The 17786-nt window shown below is 38.9% G+C and overlaps 1 protein-coding gene across 1 annotated transcript in view; it reads left to right on the top strand.

The window, feature by feature from the left end:
- The first annotated feature begins 266 nt into the window (after window positions 1–266).
- The window catches only part of LOC139442860 (fasciculation and elongation protein zeta-2-like), a 78449-nt gene continuing 60929 nt past the window's right edge, over window positions 267–17786 (top strand). The window contains exon 1 of the mRNA XM_071223763.1: window positions 267–839. Coding sequence (XP_071079864.1) covers window positions 508–839 — 332 coding nt within the window. The 5' untranslated portion in view covers window positions 267–507. The remainder of the gene's footprint in view (window positions 840–17786) is intronic.

Genomic DNA, 17786 nt, shown 5'->3' with positions numbered 1-17786 from the left:
TGCTATTCTTTTGTAGGATGAATCATTGACAAGCTATGATTCACACTTGGGAGTCATAACACTGTATATGTTGGGCCGTGGTTTGCTCCATCCCGAGGAATAGGCCATGTACATATACATAAATTAGTAAATGAAATGTAAGAAAATCTTGAAATGCAATATAAACAAATGAATTATTCATGTATACGATCTCCTCTGTTGGAGAAAATCGATATCGGAAACTTCGGTCGTGTGGGACAGATCAGTTTGAGAATCCCTCAAGTTGCAGCTGTGTGCAGATGGTGAACATTCTGTTAAAAATACTACTATCTCGGTCGTATTGAGAAGAAAGTTTTAGATTTTGTTGTATCTAGTCCCTACGAAACGATTACAATGTCTCCATACACATCAGGTGTCAGTTCTGAATCATCTGCAGCGACTGAGCGAGCACTTGTTCAGTGACGTTCCATTGTATCGCCGGTCAAAGGTCAAACTCGTGAAAAGGTGAAGGACGTCGTAGCAGACAGAATGAGGGTTCCGAAAATGGCGGAGCTACAATTTGAAGCTCCCCTTGCATCGATTGAAACAGAGGATTGGAACGAATTCAACGAGTTTCAAACTGCTAAGACGACAGACGATGAAAACTGTAACAAAGACACGTTAAGCAAGGACCTTCCGAAGGAAAATAACGATAACAGTGTGGCCGAGAATTTCGGCGAAACATTTTCTGGTTCTCTGGAGGATTTAGTGAACTCATTTGACGAAAAAATATCCAAGTGCTTTTGCAATTTTGAAGAACAGGTGGACAAATTTGCTCCTGTGCAGATCAGGACGCAAGAGGAAATTGTGAATGACTGCCAGTGAGTATTCGAAAGTGATTTCGTGGCTGTATAACCAGCCTGTGAGAATATAATGTGGATGGCATTATGTCAACAGTCTGTGGATACTAGCTTCCTGATACTACAGAATGGTTCGTCTGCTATGGAACGAGATTTCTGATGGCAGGGCTGTTTGATGTTTTTTGTTGTCCTTGTCACCCTGTCCTTTGTATTCGTGGTATATTACGTACACACACAATACACAATCATGCTTATTCAAGCTAATCAACAGGTTTTATTTCAATACACACTGGTTGTGAATCCACAAGTTGTTTATTTATTGAAGTAGGTTATTTCGGAATTCATGTTTTTGGTGCACATGATTAGCAATTACAGCTAAGCATTTTGTTTCATGTCAGACTGGGAACCCATATTTTTAGTACATTGTGGAAAAGGTTTTTCAACAATATGGATGAATTCAAACAAATAGGCCTATGATAGTAAGATATTATGTATTACTTTGAAGACTAAATGAAATATGATAAAATAAAATAGTGGTTAATAATCAGATTGTATGTTTAGAAGGTTGCGGCAAAATATTTGTAATATTATCATTACCTACTTGCATGGTTATGATGATGACGACCTAGTTGAATTGACCATTTCTGATATGTGGTAATTACATTTCATGTTCTGAAATGTTCATAATCCAAGTGCAGTAATGTGACACAAGTTTGGATCTTTTACTTTCCTGTCTTCCAATGAATGGTTAGTTTTATATTCCTTTTGTGATTTATCGTTTCGTTGGCGCATTTGCTTAACATGTTTAAGTTAACAATCTTGGCAACATTTCTCCCTAGATCTAACCTAGTTTTCATGTTCCCAACTACATGGTCACAATACTCATGTAGCTTAAATCATTGTGAACTTTCATTAATAATTTTGTAAATATGTAGCAAGTAATATAGGGCTTTAACCTTCTGTGTACATGTGGTTTATCATCTTCAACCAATCTACTTTGACATTGAGATTCAAATTTCATATATAAATATAATATATAGGTTAATGTAAATTCAAAACATCAAGGCTAAAGGGTAATTTGTCACAGTTTTCTGCTGAAACAGATTCCACCAGGCGCAAAGCGCAAAATGGTAATGAATGATCACTAAAAGTCAGTTAGGATACCAGGTGTTCCTGAAAGGGTACGCATCTCATGCTGTACCCATAGCACCCACCTCTCACACAATCTGTCGCAGTGAATAGCTGGAAAATTGCTGATGCGGCGTAAAACAATATTCATTCATTCACACAATCTGCATAAAAAAGAAAAGTCATTCCCTATTGTCCTACTACTAGTCACTGAATACAGTTTCATTTCTTATCAGGGTTTAAGTTACAGGACACCGGAACCAGACTCTTGTTTAATTTCACTAAATCTCAAAATTGATGTGAAGAATGTCCATGCAACCCATCCCAAAAATCATTCCCCTTGAACTAAGATAGTGAATCTAGTGATGTTGCATAATTATAAGTTGTGGGACGATACACCGATGCATCGGTGGATCCAGATTTTTTACTTTTCAATACAAGCATCGATCACAGTCGCACACTAAGTAAACAATATCGATTCTGACCTTAAATGTTTGCTTTGATAACTGTTCCACTAAACACTAATCAGTAGTGCAAATTGATAGTGAAAACATAAATATTTTCATTTGTTGTGCCATACTTGACACTGCCAACTGTAAATCATCAGTGTGCCAGGTACTGTCTATGAATAAGATGGCTTACGCACCACAGATAACAACACATGCATGTATCGTGATACCTACTGGATCGTAAGAAAGGTATCGGATCTCACAGTTGGTCTATCATCCCAGCCCTAATAATCACACAGAATTTGAAATTTAGGTGGATCCTGTTGGTTTTCTCCTGTCTTATTTATATCTACAGAGTTATAACAAGGGCACATTGACTTTCTTTAATAATTTTGAACATTTGCATAAAGGGATGCAGCCCCTGTAAAGTGTTATGTAATGACACTTTACCTTCATTGCTGTTTACATGATTTTGGAAATAGATATTTGTACATTTAACAGAATCGAGACAATGAGAACAATGAGTTACATTGTAGAGATTTCTTAGGTCCCTGGAAACAGAGTTCATTGAACCCTTGGAAAATAATAGCGGTAAACTGCCTATGCTAAGATATCCAAATGAGATGGACACATGTTGGTGAAGGTATCCTGCTGATTAATAGAAATTCTTTCTTCATCATCACAGATTCCTTCTGTATCAGTGAACAGTACTTAGACTACTAGAGGAATGTTATGTCGCAGTTTTGTTCACCTGCTATAATCATCCCCATGTTAAACCGTGTTCGAACTGCAGCATGTAAGTCAAGGAGTCCTTGCCTTAGTCCTCCTGTTAAAGGTTAAAGATTGATGGGGTTCCAAGATTCAAATGATGTAGCACAATCATCAAAGACTCCAGGACCCCATTTAGTTTTAACACTGTTCTACATACCGGTATTAATGTGTTCCTACAATTTTGTGAATTTTTTCTTTTTTTGTTTCTACGCCTCTAACTTCAGAGACCTGTTGATCAAACATGTCAGATGCATAGTAAAATATAAAAATATAACTCTATCTTTTAGCTTCATTTTTACAATGACATATGAGTACATAAACATGATAAATAGTAAGCAGTCTAAATATTTACCAGGCAGCCCTGAGTTTTGAGAACCATGAGATAGCGTTGTATCCGTTTCACACGAGCCAGTATAATATAGTATAATATTATAATACTGGAGTGGTTATAAAGTACATTGATGGATGAATTGCCGACATATGTTATCCTTATACTTGGCAAGCTGCAATTACATACGTTAATGTATTGTTAAACATTGTAATGCATCCTCATGCAAATAATAATAGAGTTTTTAAGAAGAACTCAAACAAGAAATTAATGTTTTTCTTGCATCCGATCAGTTTGCAGATGCTCCCACACATCCATTTGACGTTAGAGCATCAATTACTTCTATATTGATTGTGAAAATGGCTATTACTATGTTATTAAATATGTAGGGGCTGGGGGTTGGCTGTCGCAGTTTGCTGTGCAGAGTTGCGTCCCTTGGGGAAACGCTAGAAACCTATGATTCTGGGTTTGAATCCCAGTTTGCTGTGATTATGTTTCTAGGTTTGTCATCCTACCCATGCCTGTATGTTTAACCAAAGTGGTAAACGTCTGAGACCTGCATCACTTCGGGTTTTCCTCCCACATTAAACTGACACTCCGTGATATATCTGGAATATTGTTCAAAGCTGCATAAAAAAACCAACTATTAATAAATCAGTGTGAGTCTCTATCTTTTCATACTGGGAAATATATATACAAGCATCCTTGTATTGCGATATGTATCACGTCACTATATCCCATGCACACAGTCTTTTATCATTTCGATTGGATCGGCACCCCTGTACTGGATATGTATCACGTCACTACACCTCATGCTCAGAAGTCAATATTTCAACAATATTTCATATCAGCAGGAAAAATGAGAAATAGGATACATGTTCACTGGGATACATAGCCATGTAACCATGGCAACCTGAATGTCATCAAATGCCACAAAACAGGCAAAATACATACTGGTATTGTCACAGTTTTCCTAATCCTGCATTTACCTGTGGAATTTGTGTATTTTATGTAACACAATCAAGTCTAGATTACGAAAAAGCAAGTCAAGCCAGCTAATCTGTTTCAGGGAAAAACAATCTTTTTAGAGGAAAGAAATGGATTGTGTAATAAAAGATTTCATTGACTATATGTTAGTCTACAGTTTTCCTAGAGTCAGCCTTCCTAGGCCTAGCACTAAATACAATGCTGTTCATGAAGCTAGGTTGATTTCCATTGACTGGGTGTTATTTTTCTCGGTCATTATGCAATGAGCAACCTGTCAAGATTGCCCTACATTCCATGGCTGGCATTCTTACAGCTCTTCTGAACTACTCTGGGGAATTATGGTCATTCCATTTTCACCAGGAATTTTGCATCATTTCTCGCCTCCATGACCTACAAGCTATGCTTAGGTTCACATGGACTTGGATGAAGAATTGGGCTGTGGGGTTGTGGTTGTGGAGGAGGTTGTAGTGGTTAGATTACCCTTACCTGGCTGATCCAACATCAGCATTCTGTTGATTGAAACATGTGATAATGGAAAAAATTCTATCATTAAAAAAATAAAAAATAAGTATCTGATGTGTGGATTATAAGGCATATTTTGGTGCGGTACATCCAGGGTTCAAACCCCTGAGCTTCTGCTCTCCAGGCAGATGCTCCACTACTGTTTTACGGAGGCGGTCTGTGGATTGATAAAAATGTGTTGTGACAAATATGACTCACTGAAAAATATGATTAGTATATTGTTAGAAATCTTCATCAAATACACATAAGCCCTGCACCATGTGAATATGTAGTGTCAAATCTGAATCATTGAAAGTATTGTTAGGATTATGTTGTTGGACATCAGCATCAAATACACAGGATTCCTCACTGCAATTTTGTCTCTGAAATGAAAATATTTCAAGATTATATTTTTGTTAAATTGCCTTTCATTACGCAACAAAAGTGAGCCCAGATGGGAACCATTACAGACTCATTTTTGTTTTTTGTTTTGTAATATTCTTTTCATGGTAAGGATGAGAGATGATGAAACTGTGTTCCCTAGAGGTCCTGGGTAACCAGGGTGACATTGAAAGTGGTCTGAGTTATCATAGTCTGACAGATAGTGCCCATGATGCTGATAAGGAGTCCGCCTCGACCGTAATGTAATTAATATTATGGTAATGTATCCAATCAACTGAATTCCATTTGTTGCTTTCAGGGTTATTGCTGTATCATGCCTGTATTCTTGTTTCCCTGAGATTCCATCCAAAGGATATTTTCAGAGGTATTTTGAGGTTGTGTTCCATTTGAGAGCATCTGCACTTGTTGTTTCGCCTGTTCGCTGATGGTGGTGCAGACATTCTGCTAATGCTGCAGACATTCAGAGACTGATGGCTCCTGTATTGGGTAAAGCTATTTAACTAATGTGTCTCTAACAAAATCAATGGAATTTTGAAGTCCGCTCTTCCACAAAAGTAGAAACGCATCTTTATAGAATTAATCAGGGGTATTATTTAACATATCTCCATTATGATAACCATGATAACAGTTGATATATTGTTCATACTTTGGACCCCAGGGGCTAACAGTTATTCCAACATTAGAGGTGAAGGCTGAAGCCATTTTTCTGTTTCACTGCAAATTTTGTAAAAATCTTTTAGACATTTTGGTTAACAGTCAGTCAGTGTCCAAGAATAGGTACCAATCTGAAACTCTGTCCACTTGGTCAATTCATCAAGATTGTCGTAAGAACATGCAGCATCGATAGATTATTGCAGGAAAAGATCTGTGTGTAGTCAGGAATCTACACGGAACTAAATCTTTAATATTAATATTAGCTAAGGGGGATATAATTAGATTTCCATGGTTGCACATGGGATTGTATTAGCGAAGACTCTGACCAAGGCTTAGAACTGCGTAGTTCCTCCTCAGGAGGGAGAGAAGGAAGGTTGGGATGACTCATACTATTGATTCCCAATAATATCATCAATCGTGACGTTTTGATTCTGTTCTGCCTGTATATCCCATAGGGCAATAATTGAGTCGGGACTATGGTTTGGAATCATAACCTGTTGAATCCCCTCAGCTGATTGGTTTTTAGAGAATTCTTCCAAATAATTTTGGAAGATGTTGGATTCTCTCCTTCAGTTTGATGTAATTGGTGAAGTTGATTTTATTCCTACCAGGATCGACATGATTCTGATACCTTGGACAAATCTTGAGATGAGATTAATTTGTAGATGTCTATGGTAATTAATGGAATACTGAGCCTATGGGGTTATGGTGTTCACTTGCTATGTCTAAGACCTAGGACTGGTTCTCCACATGGGTGGGGGGCACGGGTGGCCCAGTCGTCTTAGGTGCTGAATTCACGGTGCAGAGTAGCATCAATTGGGCATGCCAGGAACCTATGATTGTGGGTTCAAATCCCAGTTCACCCCGGTTATGTTTCAAGGCTTGTCATCACCATACTCTTGCTCGTGGGTTTCACCATAGTGAGATCTGCATCACTTAGAGCTTTCCTCCCACATAAGCTAACTTGCCGTGATATAACTGGAATACTGTTCAAAGCGGCTTTAATCCCAACTCACTCCCCACATGGGAAGAATTCTTAAGACTTGCTGGATATAGCTGAAATGTTGCTTCAGTGGTGTTAAACTTACTCATGGAACACATAGGTTGTCAAGGATCCTCCACACTTGGATGCCCAATTCCATCTCGGTCTAGACGTTGTTATTGGTGCCATGTGTTAAACAGAGACATTTTGTCTTTGAAAATAGGGTGATAATTAGCTGTTTACGTAATTAAATTGAAAGTAGCTGCCAAGCAAACCTCGTTTGAATGGCTTGAGTCCAACTTGATCGGACTGCAAATTAACCCAAGCATAGTCCTTTCTTCACTTGAAACACTTACTAGCCCAAGTAATAATAGACACCACATGAAACACAATTCTACTAGTCATTGGTAAGCCAATAGATAATCTGACTAATTTGCATCCTCGGTAGGTGTGGTGAAGTGAAATGGCCTTTAACGTAACATTCCAGGTTATTGCACTTATATGACCGTGTGCATGAATGTTTGTGTATGTGTGACTTTGTATTAGTCTGACCTTATGCCGGTTTTATAGTGGTGATCCATTGAGATATCGTACAGCATTTTAACATGGATATCCCACTCAGACACTGTATACTGACTCTGGTCTGAGCCCTTAATACGAAAGACCAGGCATGGTAACAATAAATAGCACATACCACATTTTGACATCTTTTGGTGTGACATTGCCAGGGGATTGAACCAGTGACCCTCACTTTCTGGGCAGACACTCTATCCACGAGGCCACAGAGGAGATCATCCCTGATAGAATTATCTCTTATAAAGAGTAACATTGGTGCAACACCAGAAATCATTTATTTAATAACAATATCAAGAGGTCCACAGACAGTTGAGGTTTGTGAAGATGCAGAGCGTAGATGGTACTCTTGATGTCCAAGTGCAAAGGTCAAAGGTAATGAAGGTCACACTTGCTTTACATCATCAGTACATGTAATCAAATTTGTCTGTCTTCTGTGAAGTACAAAAACATCATACTGAATGTGATGTTTGAAATTGCATTAAGATGATTAAATTAAGTCAAGTTATATCTTTTTGTGTAGATTTAGTCTAACAAACCAATTAGATAAATAAATCAAATATTCTTGGCAGTTTGCAAATTTTTTGAACTCAAACAAGGATTTTCATTTGTTAGATTTTGTTCTTGAATGTCACAACAGAGATAAATATTGTCTAGCAGATCTGTATATCCAAAACCTAAATAGGCTATTCTGAACTTTTGGAATAATTAAAGATTATGTTCTGTTTGAAGGCGACTGTGCCTGTAGTGAGAGGCAACTGACGGGTTTGTTTGGTCAGGCTCGCTGACTTTGTTGATGCATGTCATCGTATTCCAATTGTGAGTGGATCGATGCTCATAATGTCAATCACTGGATTGGCTGGTCCAGGCTGGATTTTTCACAGACCGCCTTCATATAGCTGGAATATTGCTGAGTGCGGCGTTAAACAACAAACAAACAAACAAACACTGTAATAAAGTAGTTGTATATCCATAGAACTATCTCCTTTGTTCTTCCTAAATCTAACTTTAACATTAGGGTTATAGCAAGGACCCTTTGACGATCATGCTTACGTCACTTTCGACCCTGATAAGCTTGTCCCATTTTGCCTAATAGGCACTGTCAAATATTGAGCTGGATAGTATTTGTAGCAATGTCTTCCAGATGCACACCTGAACTTACCTGTATTAGAATTAGATCAGGTACCTTGTTAGGCCATCAGGCTCAGGTGCAATAGGAGATCAATACAGCTGAGCATTGATCTGGAGGAGGTATTGTTTGTGTTTGGAGGCAATCAGACTGACTGGCGCTGTCTGCCATTACATCAGTAGTCCAGCATGAATAATGGAGAGATCTTGTCTTTGTTGGCTGAAACAATAGGTGGAATATTGTCTGCGGTTTAACAGTATTGTGTGTGTCTAGGCACCATGTACCTGCTGAACTTCAGTCATACATGTCAAATGGAAGTCGTTTATGATTAAGTATGTTTGTCAGCCATGGCTCGGCAGTGGTCAAAATTTAGCATGAAAGTAAAGATGTCCTTTTCATGGTCGTTACAGTAACTGAATTCATACATGGATTAAGTTAAATAATCATGGTTATTGTCAAATAGGGAAGTGACTCAAATTACGTTGTCCCTAAGGTTTTGCTTGATGACAAGGTAATTGCTTAAGTTGAAATTTGACATCTCCAGTGGTTACCGTATTCGACGTAATAAGCGCCCCGCTCTAATAAGCGCCCACGGCGGTATTTGCTTATAATTTGGTGAACAATCCCAATTAGCACCCCTTCCGATTGATCAATGTTCACAAGACTTATTTATTAGCGTACAATACGCACTCGTGTGTTATATGTACCCTTAATTATGGGCAATTAAATTCTAGAAAAATATATTTGTCGTACATAAACATTCCAGGCTGTCAGCATAAACCACGAAATTTAGCTTTCAACTCTGTTTTTTCACCAAAGTAATATTCTAATAAGAGCCCCCTTTTTCTAATTTTGAGAGCGCCCTGGGCGCTTATTACGTCGAATACGGTATATCTTTTGAGATTTGGTTTGAAAAAAATTACAATTCTTTAAGCAGTTCCTACCACAAATGTTTGGGTCTCAAAACCACTAGCCCAAACCAGTCCTTTGTGATCTGTTTTTGTACACTTCATTGTTAATATATGGCTACTAATATAGCTGAGCTTGCTAGAGGAATGCTAGGCAGAAAGAAGAGTTGATTAGATTAGGACTGGGGACTAGTAGTTATGTCCAACATTTTAGACTTTTTAGATGCTAAACTCTGTACACTCACGCTTGTTAGTGAGTGAGTGAGAATGGTTTTACGCTGCTTTTAGCAATATTCCAGATATATCCCCCCTGGGGACACCAGAAAATGGCTTCACACATTGCACTCATGTGGGGAATCGAACCCAAGCCTTGGCATGTCAAGCAAACACTTTAACCACAAGGCTACCTCACCACTCCCACAATTGTGCCTTAAGAACATTTGAGTGGACTGGCCTGAACATGGCTCTTTACATCATATACGTAAGATTTTGTGTTATTAGACTATTATTTGCTGAGCTTACTAGACCAAACAGAACTTTACTACGTGTGGGCTTTGGACTAGAGGTTAAAGTCACAGACTGCAAGCATCTATTATTAGCTGTGCTTACTAGACTTATATGGACTAATATTTCTTTGGCCAAAGTTACAAACTATTTATATGGACTAATATTCCTGAACAAACTGGACCTGTTTTCGGACCAGTGGTCGGCCCAGTCGCAGACTGTTTATATGGACTAATATTCCTGAGCTAACTGGACCTGTTTTCGGACCAGTGGCCAAAGTCACAGACTGTTTATATGGACTAACATTCCTGAACTAACTGGACCTGTTTTTGGACCAGTGGCTAAAGTCACAGGCTGTTTATATGGACTAATATTCCTGAGCTAACTGGACCTGTTTTCGGACCAGTGGCCAAAGTCACAGACTATTTATATGGACTAATATTCCTGAACTAACTGGACCTGTTTTCGGACCAGTGGCCAAAGTCACAGACTGTTTACATGGACTAACATTCCTGAACTAACTGGACCTGTTTTTGGACCAGTGGCTAAAGTCACAGGCTGTTTATATGGACTAATATTCCTGAGCTAACTGGACCTGTTTTCGGACCAGTGGCCAAAGTCACAGACTATTTATATGGACTAATATTCCTGAACTAACTGAACCTGTTTTTGGACCAGTGGCTAAAGTCACAGACAGTTTATATGGACTAATATTCCTGAGCTAACTGGACCTGTTTTCGGACCAGTGGCCAAAGTCACAGACTGTTTATATGGACTAATATTCCTGAACTAACTGGACCTGTTTTTGGACCAGTGGTCGGACCAGTCACAGACTGTTTATATGGACTAATATTCCTGAGCTTACTGGACCTGTTTTCGGACCAGTGGCTAAAGTCACAGACTGTTTATATGGACTAAGAATCCTGAGCTTACAGGACCTGTTTTCGGACCAGTGGCTAAAGTCACAGACTGTTTAAGTAGTTTGTATTAAATTATCCAAAGCTATCAGAAATGTTAGATTTGCTTATCCCATCTGTTGCTGTAACGAGTGGGTGACAATTTCCTGCTGCCAGGAGCACAATATTGATTATGTTTGTGTTGGGGAAGTGAGGAGATGGAATGCCAGAACTACCTGGACTGGTTATGGATTAGTTCAGATCCCATCTTCCCTGTGGGTAGTAGTTACAGCTAGTTCAGGCTTGGTATCAGGGACATGCACCCAAAGACAGATTGAGGCAGGAAGTATTTATGCTCATTGTTTACGGTGGCCTGCACCTGTAATGGGGAGTAGGATCGTCCAGTGCTGGTCCATGACCTGGGTTCTGAGGGCTTTCCTATCCACATACCTGACATCTCATGTTATAACTCAATAATGTCCATAGCAGCATTTAACTTAAGCATTTATTCAAAATTAATATTTTCCCCAAAACAGGAGCATTTGTACAATCATGATCATGTTATAGCCTTTGGAGATTGATTTATTTTGTTTGTTTTATGCTGTGCTCAGCATTATTCCAGCTATATGACGGTGGTCTGTAATTAATCAAGTCTGGATCAGACGATCCAGGAATTAACATCATGAGCATCCATCTACACAAATGGAATGTATGAGCAAACTGTCTGTTTTGTTATCTCCATAAACTGTTTACTTTCAATTTACCGTCCACATCATCTTGACATAATACTGTTCAAAGCTGTGTTGCAATCGACAACTCACTCACTCACTCACTCACTCACTCACTTGAGAGAGCTGTAATGACAATCCAGTTAGTCCACAACTCCAACTTTACTAAACCAACACTCCTTCCATATATGGACATCCTAGCAAGACATATGACCCTTCCCTGTTTCCATACGCTGTCATGTCAAGTTTTGGTGGAATTTGTCAGTAATGAAGTCAGTACAAATTGACCTGCCATAATGAATGTAGGACTAGCACCATCACTTTGGCTTGTATGTAAACCAGGTCACCCATCTATGATGGGAATAATCAATAATGTTTCACTGCGTAGAAGGATTGGCTTTATTATACTGATGGTATGGATGCAATACATAGCATGTCCAGGTGTCACAGGTGATGGAAACTGTATGTCCTCCAAGGCATATATTGGATACAGGTTAGATTCACATTTCTGTAAGTGTAGCTTGTTGGAGAGTTTCCAAATGATTTGATATCAATGTAGATAATATGTACGTAAATGTATGCTCAGAGATGTCAATGTTTTGGGGGATGATTTCTGAAAAGAATAGCGCTATGGCAGTTTATGCTGAAACTTTTGAGTCTACTTGCCCAAATGTAGCTATAAGCAGCATGATATGTAGATTTGGATGTTATCTAATGTTAGAATATTACAAGCTGAGCATACTCATGTAATAGACGGAACTGAATTGTAGTAGACTCGACCATCGGACAAATGGCTAAAGTCACAGGCTGCGATGGCTTTCATGGGCAGTTGAATTTTCAGATTCTTTAGACGACATGAAATTGGTGCTTTTAAACTAGTTGTTACCCTTTGCCTGGCCGTGTCATACCAAAAAACGTCAAAAGATGGTACTTGTTGTTTCCCTGCCTGGCTTTTGACCTTAAGTGGATAAAACAAGGACTGGTCGGCTCAGAGTCAGTAAACAGTGTCTGAGTGGGGTATTCATGTTGAACTGCAGCATGGTATATCAGTGGGCAAGCACTATAAAACCAGCTTTAGTAAGGACTAGTACAAGTAGCCACACAACCACACACCTGCATGCATGTTGCTAAATAAGTGTAATAATCTTGAAAGCATCATTAAACCTGGTTTCCCCTCGCCTCCAGTGACACAACACTTGTCACAACATCGGTGCATGTTCCAGGCATTGGAAGCTGAGTTATGTTGATTGCGATGTTGTGCACTGCTCTGTAGACATGCTAAACATTAAGATTCAATTTGACCACAAGCCAAGGGAAGGTTACATGTGATAGATGAATCCTGACAGCAACCAGTCACTTGATGCAATTGATGATTGCTGTGTTATTTTCATATGAATTATTCAACAGCAAATGGCATTCTGACATTTGTAGAGGAATAAAACCGGTAAGGCATGCTGGGAAAGTGAAATGTTCGAGATGTAGCCAGTTTTTAAAATGTTTTTTGTTCAGAATTAAATAGTCTTTTATTTCTGGTTGTTTTCTTTTGAATATTGTTTGGGCTAATAGCCTTCCAGAATTACATTTAATAGTTCAGCGGACTTTGAATATATATATTGATGTTGTTTTATTTCATTGCAACAATCCTTTTGAGAAGTGAAGAAGCTAAACATTCATTGTGAGCAAAGTTTGGAATGATTTATTTCTTCATGATGTGTTTGAAAACTCAAAGGTGAAGAAGCTAAACGTTTATTGTGCGCAAAGTTTGGACCGACTTATTTCTTCATGATATTCTAGCTTTACTTTATCTAACAGGGCGGTGGGGTAGCCTAATGGTTCATGTGTTTGCTCTTCATACTGAAGGGCCAGGTTAGATTCTCTGCATTTGTACAATGTATGAAGCAAGCCCATTTGTGGGGTCCCCGACCATGATATTGCTGGAATATTGCTGAAAAAGGCATAAAACCACCTCACTCACTCACTCACTGCTTTGTGAAACTCCATCTACATATATGGATGGTTGGATCAGTCCACCTTCAGTCCACCTTCATTTCGTCTGGTATAGAGATGATCTAATCAGCATACTTCAAGAAGAGGGTGAGTTTGGGGTGTTATGAAGGCAGGTAAAATGATGGAACCTGGACCAGACAGGGAGACAGTTGATGGAGACAAATGGCAGAAGGACATTTTTCCACATTTTATGAACATTTAACTTTCCTCAATGTCATTACCAAATTTGAAAGAAAATCTTAAGAACATGCTTGATGACAATCAGTCAATGTCCTAGGAAATGAATCGACCTGAAACCCTGGGGAAAGTATCAAATCATGGAATTGGGTTACGATAATACAGATCGGTCGTCAATGTTATTCCTGCTCGGAAGGCCTTTTAACCCCCCAATCTGCCATTTTGGTCAGCTGTTTATGGTTTTACTCTGTAGGGATATGAGTGAATAGGTCCCTTGTCCTTCCTGCTTGTAGGGGACCAGTGATATTTCCTTGGGGGCAGTCAGGGTGGGCACTCAGTGTTCAATATGCATTACTTGTCTGTGACCAGTAAACTTCAGGAAGAACCAGTGATATTTCTCTGTGGATTGCCCCTTCCACCATTAGTCAGCAGGGGTAGAAACTAACATTTTTAGACCACTTGTCCTTCTAATGATAACATATAGCAAAACCCTTAAAAATGGCAAATTTCTATTAGTCCTTAGGATACCTTAACTATTGGGAAGTTTGGCAAGGACTACAGCACTAGTGCCTATTTCTAATGTTGCAGTCAGATGGCAACTCTGCAGCAGATCATTTGTGGACTAGTGAAATATAACTTGATTTCTAACCTTGACACGCTGTGTCAATTCCAGCTAGGACAGGGTTCGTTCTAGCTAGTGGTTTATGTAACACAACTAGATTTGGAGAAAATTTAAATCTCCTCGCCAGCCCCTCAAGCCATTGTGTGTATCATGGTAGGAAACTTTCTTTCATACTTGTCTGTTGTTTCCTGTGGTTTACAGCTCTAGGGCACTGACTCAGTCCTAAAACTTGGAATTCTATCTATGGAGTGACTTAAACCTTTGAATAATAGCATGAATGATTATCTTCTTCCATCTTCATTGCAACTTAGCTGAAGCCTCCTAACCCAAGTCGGTTTGTCTAATGTTAAAGTTATTCTAAAGGCTTAGTAAGTAACATTTCATGCTTTGGGGGGATATCAGTATATGTGATTGCTATTCGGGTTAGTAAATGTTACAGGTTGGTTTACGTGCCTGTCATGGTTATGGTATGGATATTGGATAAATTGGCATTTGCTATCAATAAAATTATAGCCCAGCTAGCAGATGACATTATCTTAAGAAAACGTCCAACTTTATTGATAACAACTTCTGGTTTACTGCATTAGGGATGTTTCGATGTAGATTCTCACACCGTTCTCAAGCTGGACAACTCTGTCTTGACCTTTATGGTGGATCTGTGGAGATAGGTAACTGGTCCCTGGCAGGAGTTGGTCTGATTTCATAGCCTTATCTGTACGTCTTCTCAGCAGCATGACCAACAGGATTCCAGCAGCAATGGGTCATTGAGGGATGCGCCATGTAGGAAGATGTTCTTCTCTCGGTTTTGTCATGGACGTTTGATCAATGCGTATTCATGTTTACAGTCTGTGCCCAAAGAGTCTGCTTTGAACTTGGCTATAACTAAGCAGCATTTTCCTATTTATATGTTATTATTAAATTATTACAAGCTCTGCCTTCTAGACCGAACAGAATTTGACTAGACTTTGGTTGAGTTGTCTTAGCCTGCTTGTCTAAGTTATTTGCAGTTCAGATTTGCATCATCCTCACTGATTTTAACAATTTCATGCTCAGTGCCTATAAACAATGGAACTATTATGGTATTTGTGCCTGTTTCAAGGTCTGTGTGGCAAAGCAGTCATTGCCAAAATCTTTTGAGTTCACTAGATCAAACTTGGGTAAAAGCATCATTTTCTGTAGATTTTGATGTTGTTATTATTATTAGACTATCATAAGCTTAGCTTACTAGACCGAACAGAACTTGACAAAACTGGGGCTTTGGACTTGTGGCTAAAGTCACAGACTGGGTTTATAGTTATACATTTAAAATGGCTTTGAAATGACTGAAACGAATGTTTACCATACTAATATTTTCCATATTTAAGCTTTGTCTGAAACTATGAACTTGTTAAAGGACTGTAATTTTTCATCAAATTTTAGTTATGGGGGAGAAAAATCTTAAATGATCTATTGGGTTTAAGCTATGGTGTTCAAGTTTATAATGTGAAGATTTTTTTTAAATTCTTAAGATTTTTTTTGATAGGTATCGTTTATTAATGTAGAAGAAACAATGTCAGGTTTGCCCGAGGTATACTGGTGACTGCAGTACTTGGCAGAACTCCACTCATACCGAATTTCACTCATACCTAACATAACAAGCATATAAAGCATGGACAAAGAAGTCCTGTTCAGGTATTGATTAGGGGATGCTTTGCTCTTCTTTGTCACCATGAATACTGGTGAGCCTCCAGTGACTGTAATGTCAGATTGGCAGTATATCAGTTGTCCTCACCTCCTGCGGGGTTCAGTGTGACACTGTCTGCATGTAGAGTCTCAGTCGGTGCTACAGAGAGGAAAGCATCTCCCTTGATGGTGACCAGATGTAGGGCTGGGATGAGTCCAAATTTACTACCCGGGTACCCACCCCCCTATTACCCTAGTCGACCCAACCTGGGTACACACTGTAGGTCTCAGGAGATGTCTCAAAATGTCCAATTAGGAACAATTTTAGCATAACCCTGGCAAGACGTATTTAGATACATGTATTAAACAATCTGGTCATTCATACACTGAAGTTGAATTAAGTTATATGTGCATTCAACCATATGAAAAACCGTAAGGAATGGCCGCACAGTCACAAAGAAATTCGAACATTAGTGACTTGTAGTGTAACCACAGAGTTCAAGATAATTTTTGTCATTAAACAATAGATCACGTGACTAACCACGGGTCCGGGTAGTCCTGTGGGTACCCCGGGTCCTACTCAGTACCCACCCAACCCGGGTACCCGAGTTACCCGCCCCAGCCCTAACCAGATGACATATTACCCGGCTTCTGGACTTAGGTATTAAAAATGAAACAAAAAGGGGTCCCCTAAATTTGAACTTATAATATTGGGGTTACAACAAGGACCCCTTAATGTGTCAAATGTTGAACACTAGACTACAGTATATACACAGAGCTCGAGATTACTTTTTGAGCAATTGAGTTTTTACTCAAAGGTTTCTATTTTAATCGGGTTATTTCAGTTTTCATTGGGTAACCTGTATTTTTGCAGTCATCTAGTCATCACTCTATTGGGTTTTTCCCCAAATGAGTACACATTTTGAGATTTAAAAAAAAGGGTTTTAGATGTATATAACGTTTCTAAATCTAAGTGACTCAGAAAGTAACTTGGCTCATAATTGTGTTTCGGAAATTAGCTCCGTTGTACGCATGCTGAAAAAGCTTCATTGGGAAATTACGCATGCTGTTTTTATACATCTGAGTTTTTCATTTAATGCATGAATTTCTGTATGCACGTAAATTGAAAGTAATTGGGTTTTGAATATTTTGAGGGGGTATTTTACACGTATACGCAGCTTATCTGTAGCTCTGAATACAATACATGTAAGATAACATGAGATACACATCTCCCTAGTGTGTGTGATAGCATCGTGATAACATCGGAAGTAAATCAGTGACATGCTTGGTACATGGTACTGCCATGTCTGTCTGGGATGCGATGTCAGAGAGCTGGGAAGTGGGGAGATGACAGTTACGATTGAGACAGGATTGAAGCCGCAAGCTGAGAGGGCAAAACATGAATAAAAATATGAGCAACTGTTCTTATGTGTCAGGTTGATACATGCAGTGTATGGTGACACATGCCCCTGCTTCTAGACTCCAGACAAGGCTTTATCCCCACCTCCCTGGAGTGTTTAAGGTTTTTACATACATGATGACATACTACTCATCTTCTAA

This window comes from Haliotis cracherodii, unplaced genomic scaffold (genome assembly GCF_022045235.1).
Source record: "Haliotis cracherodii isolate W230 unplaced genomic scaffold, xgHalCrac1.p SCAF_5, whole genome shotgun sequence".
NCBI lineage: Eukaryota > Metazoa > Mollusca > Gastropoda > Lepetellida > Haliotidae > Haliotis > Haliotis cracherodii.
This window is presented reverse-complemented; position numbering and strand designations above follow the sequence as displayed.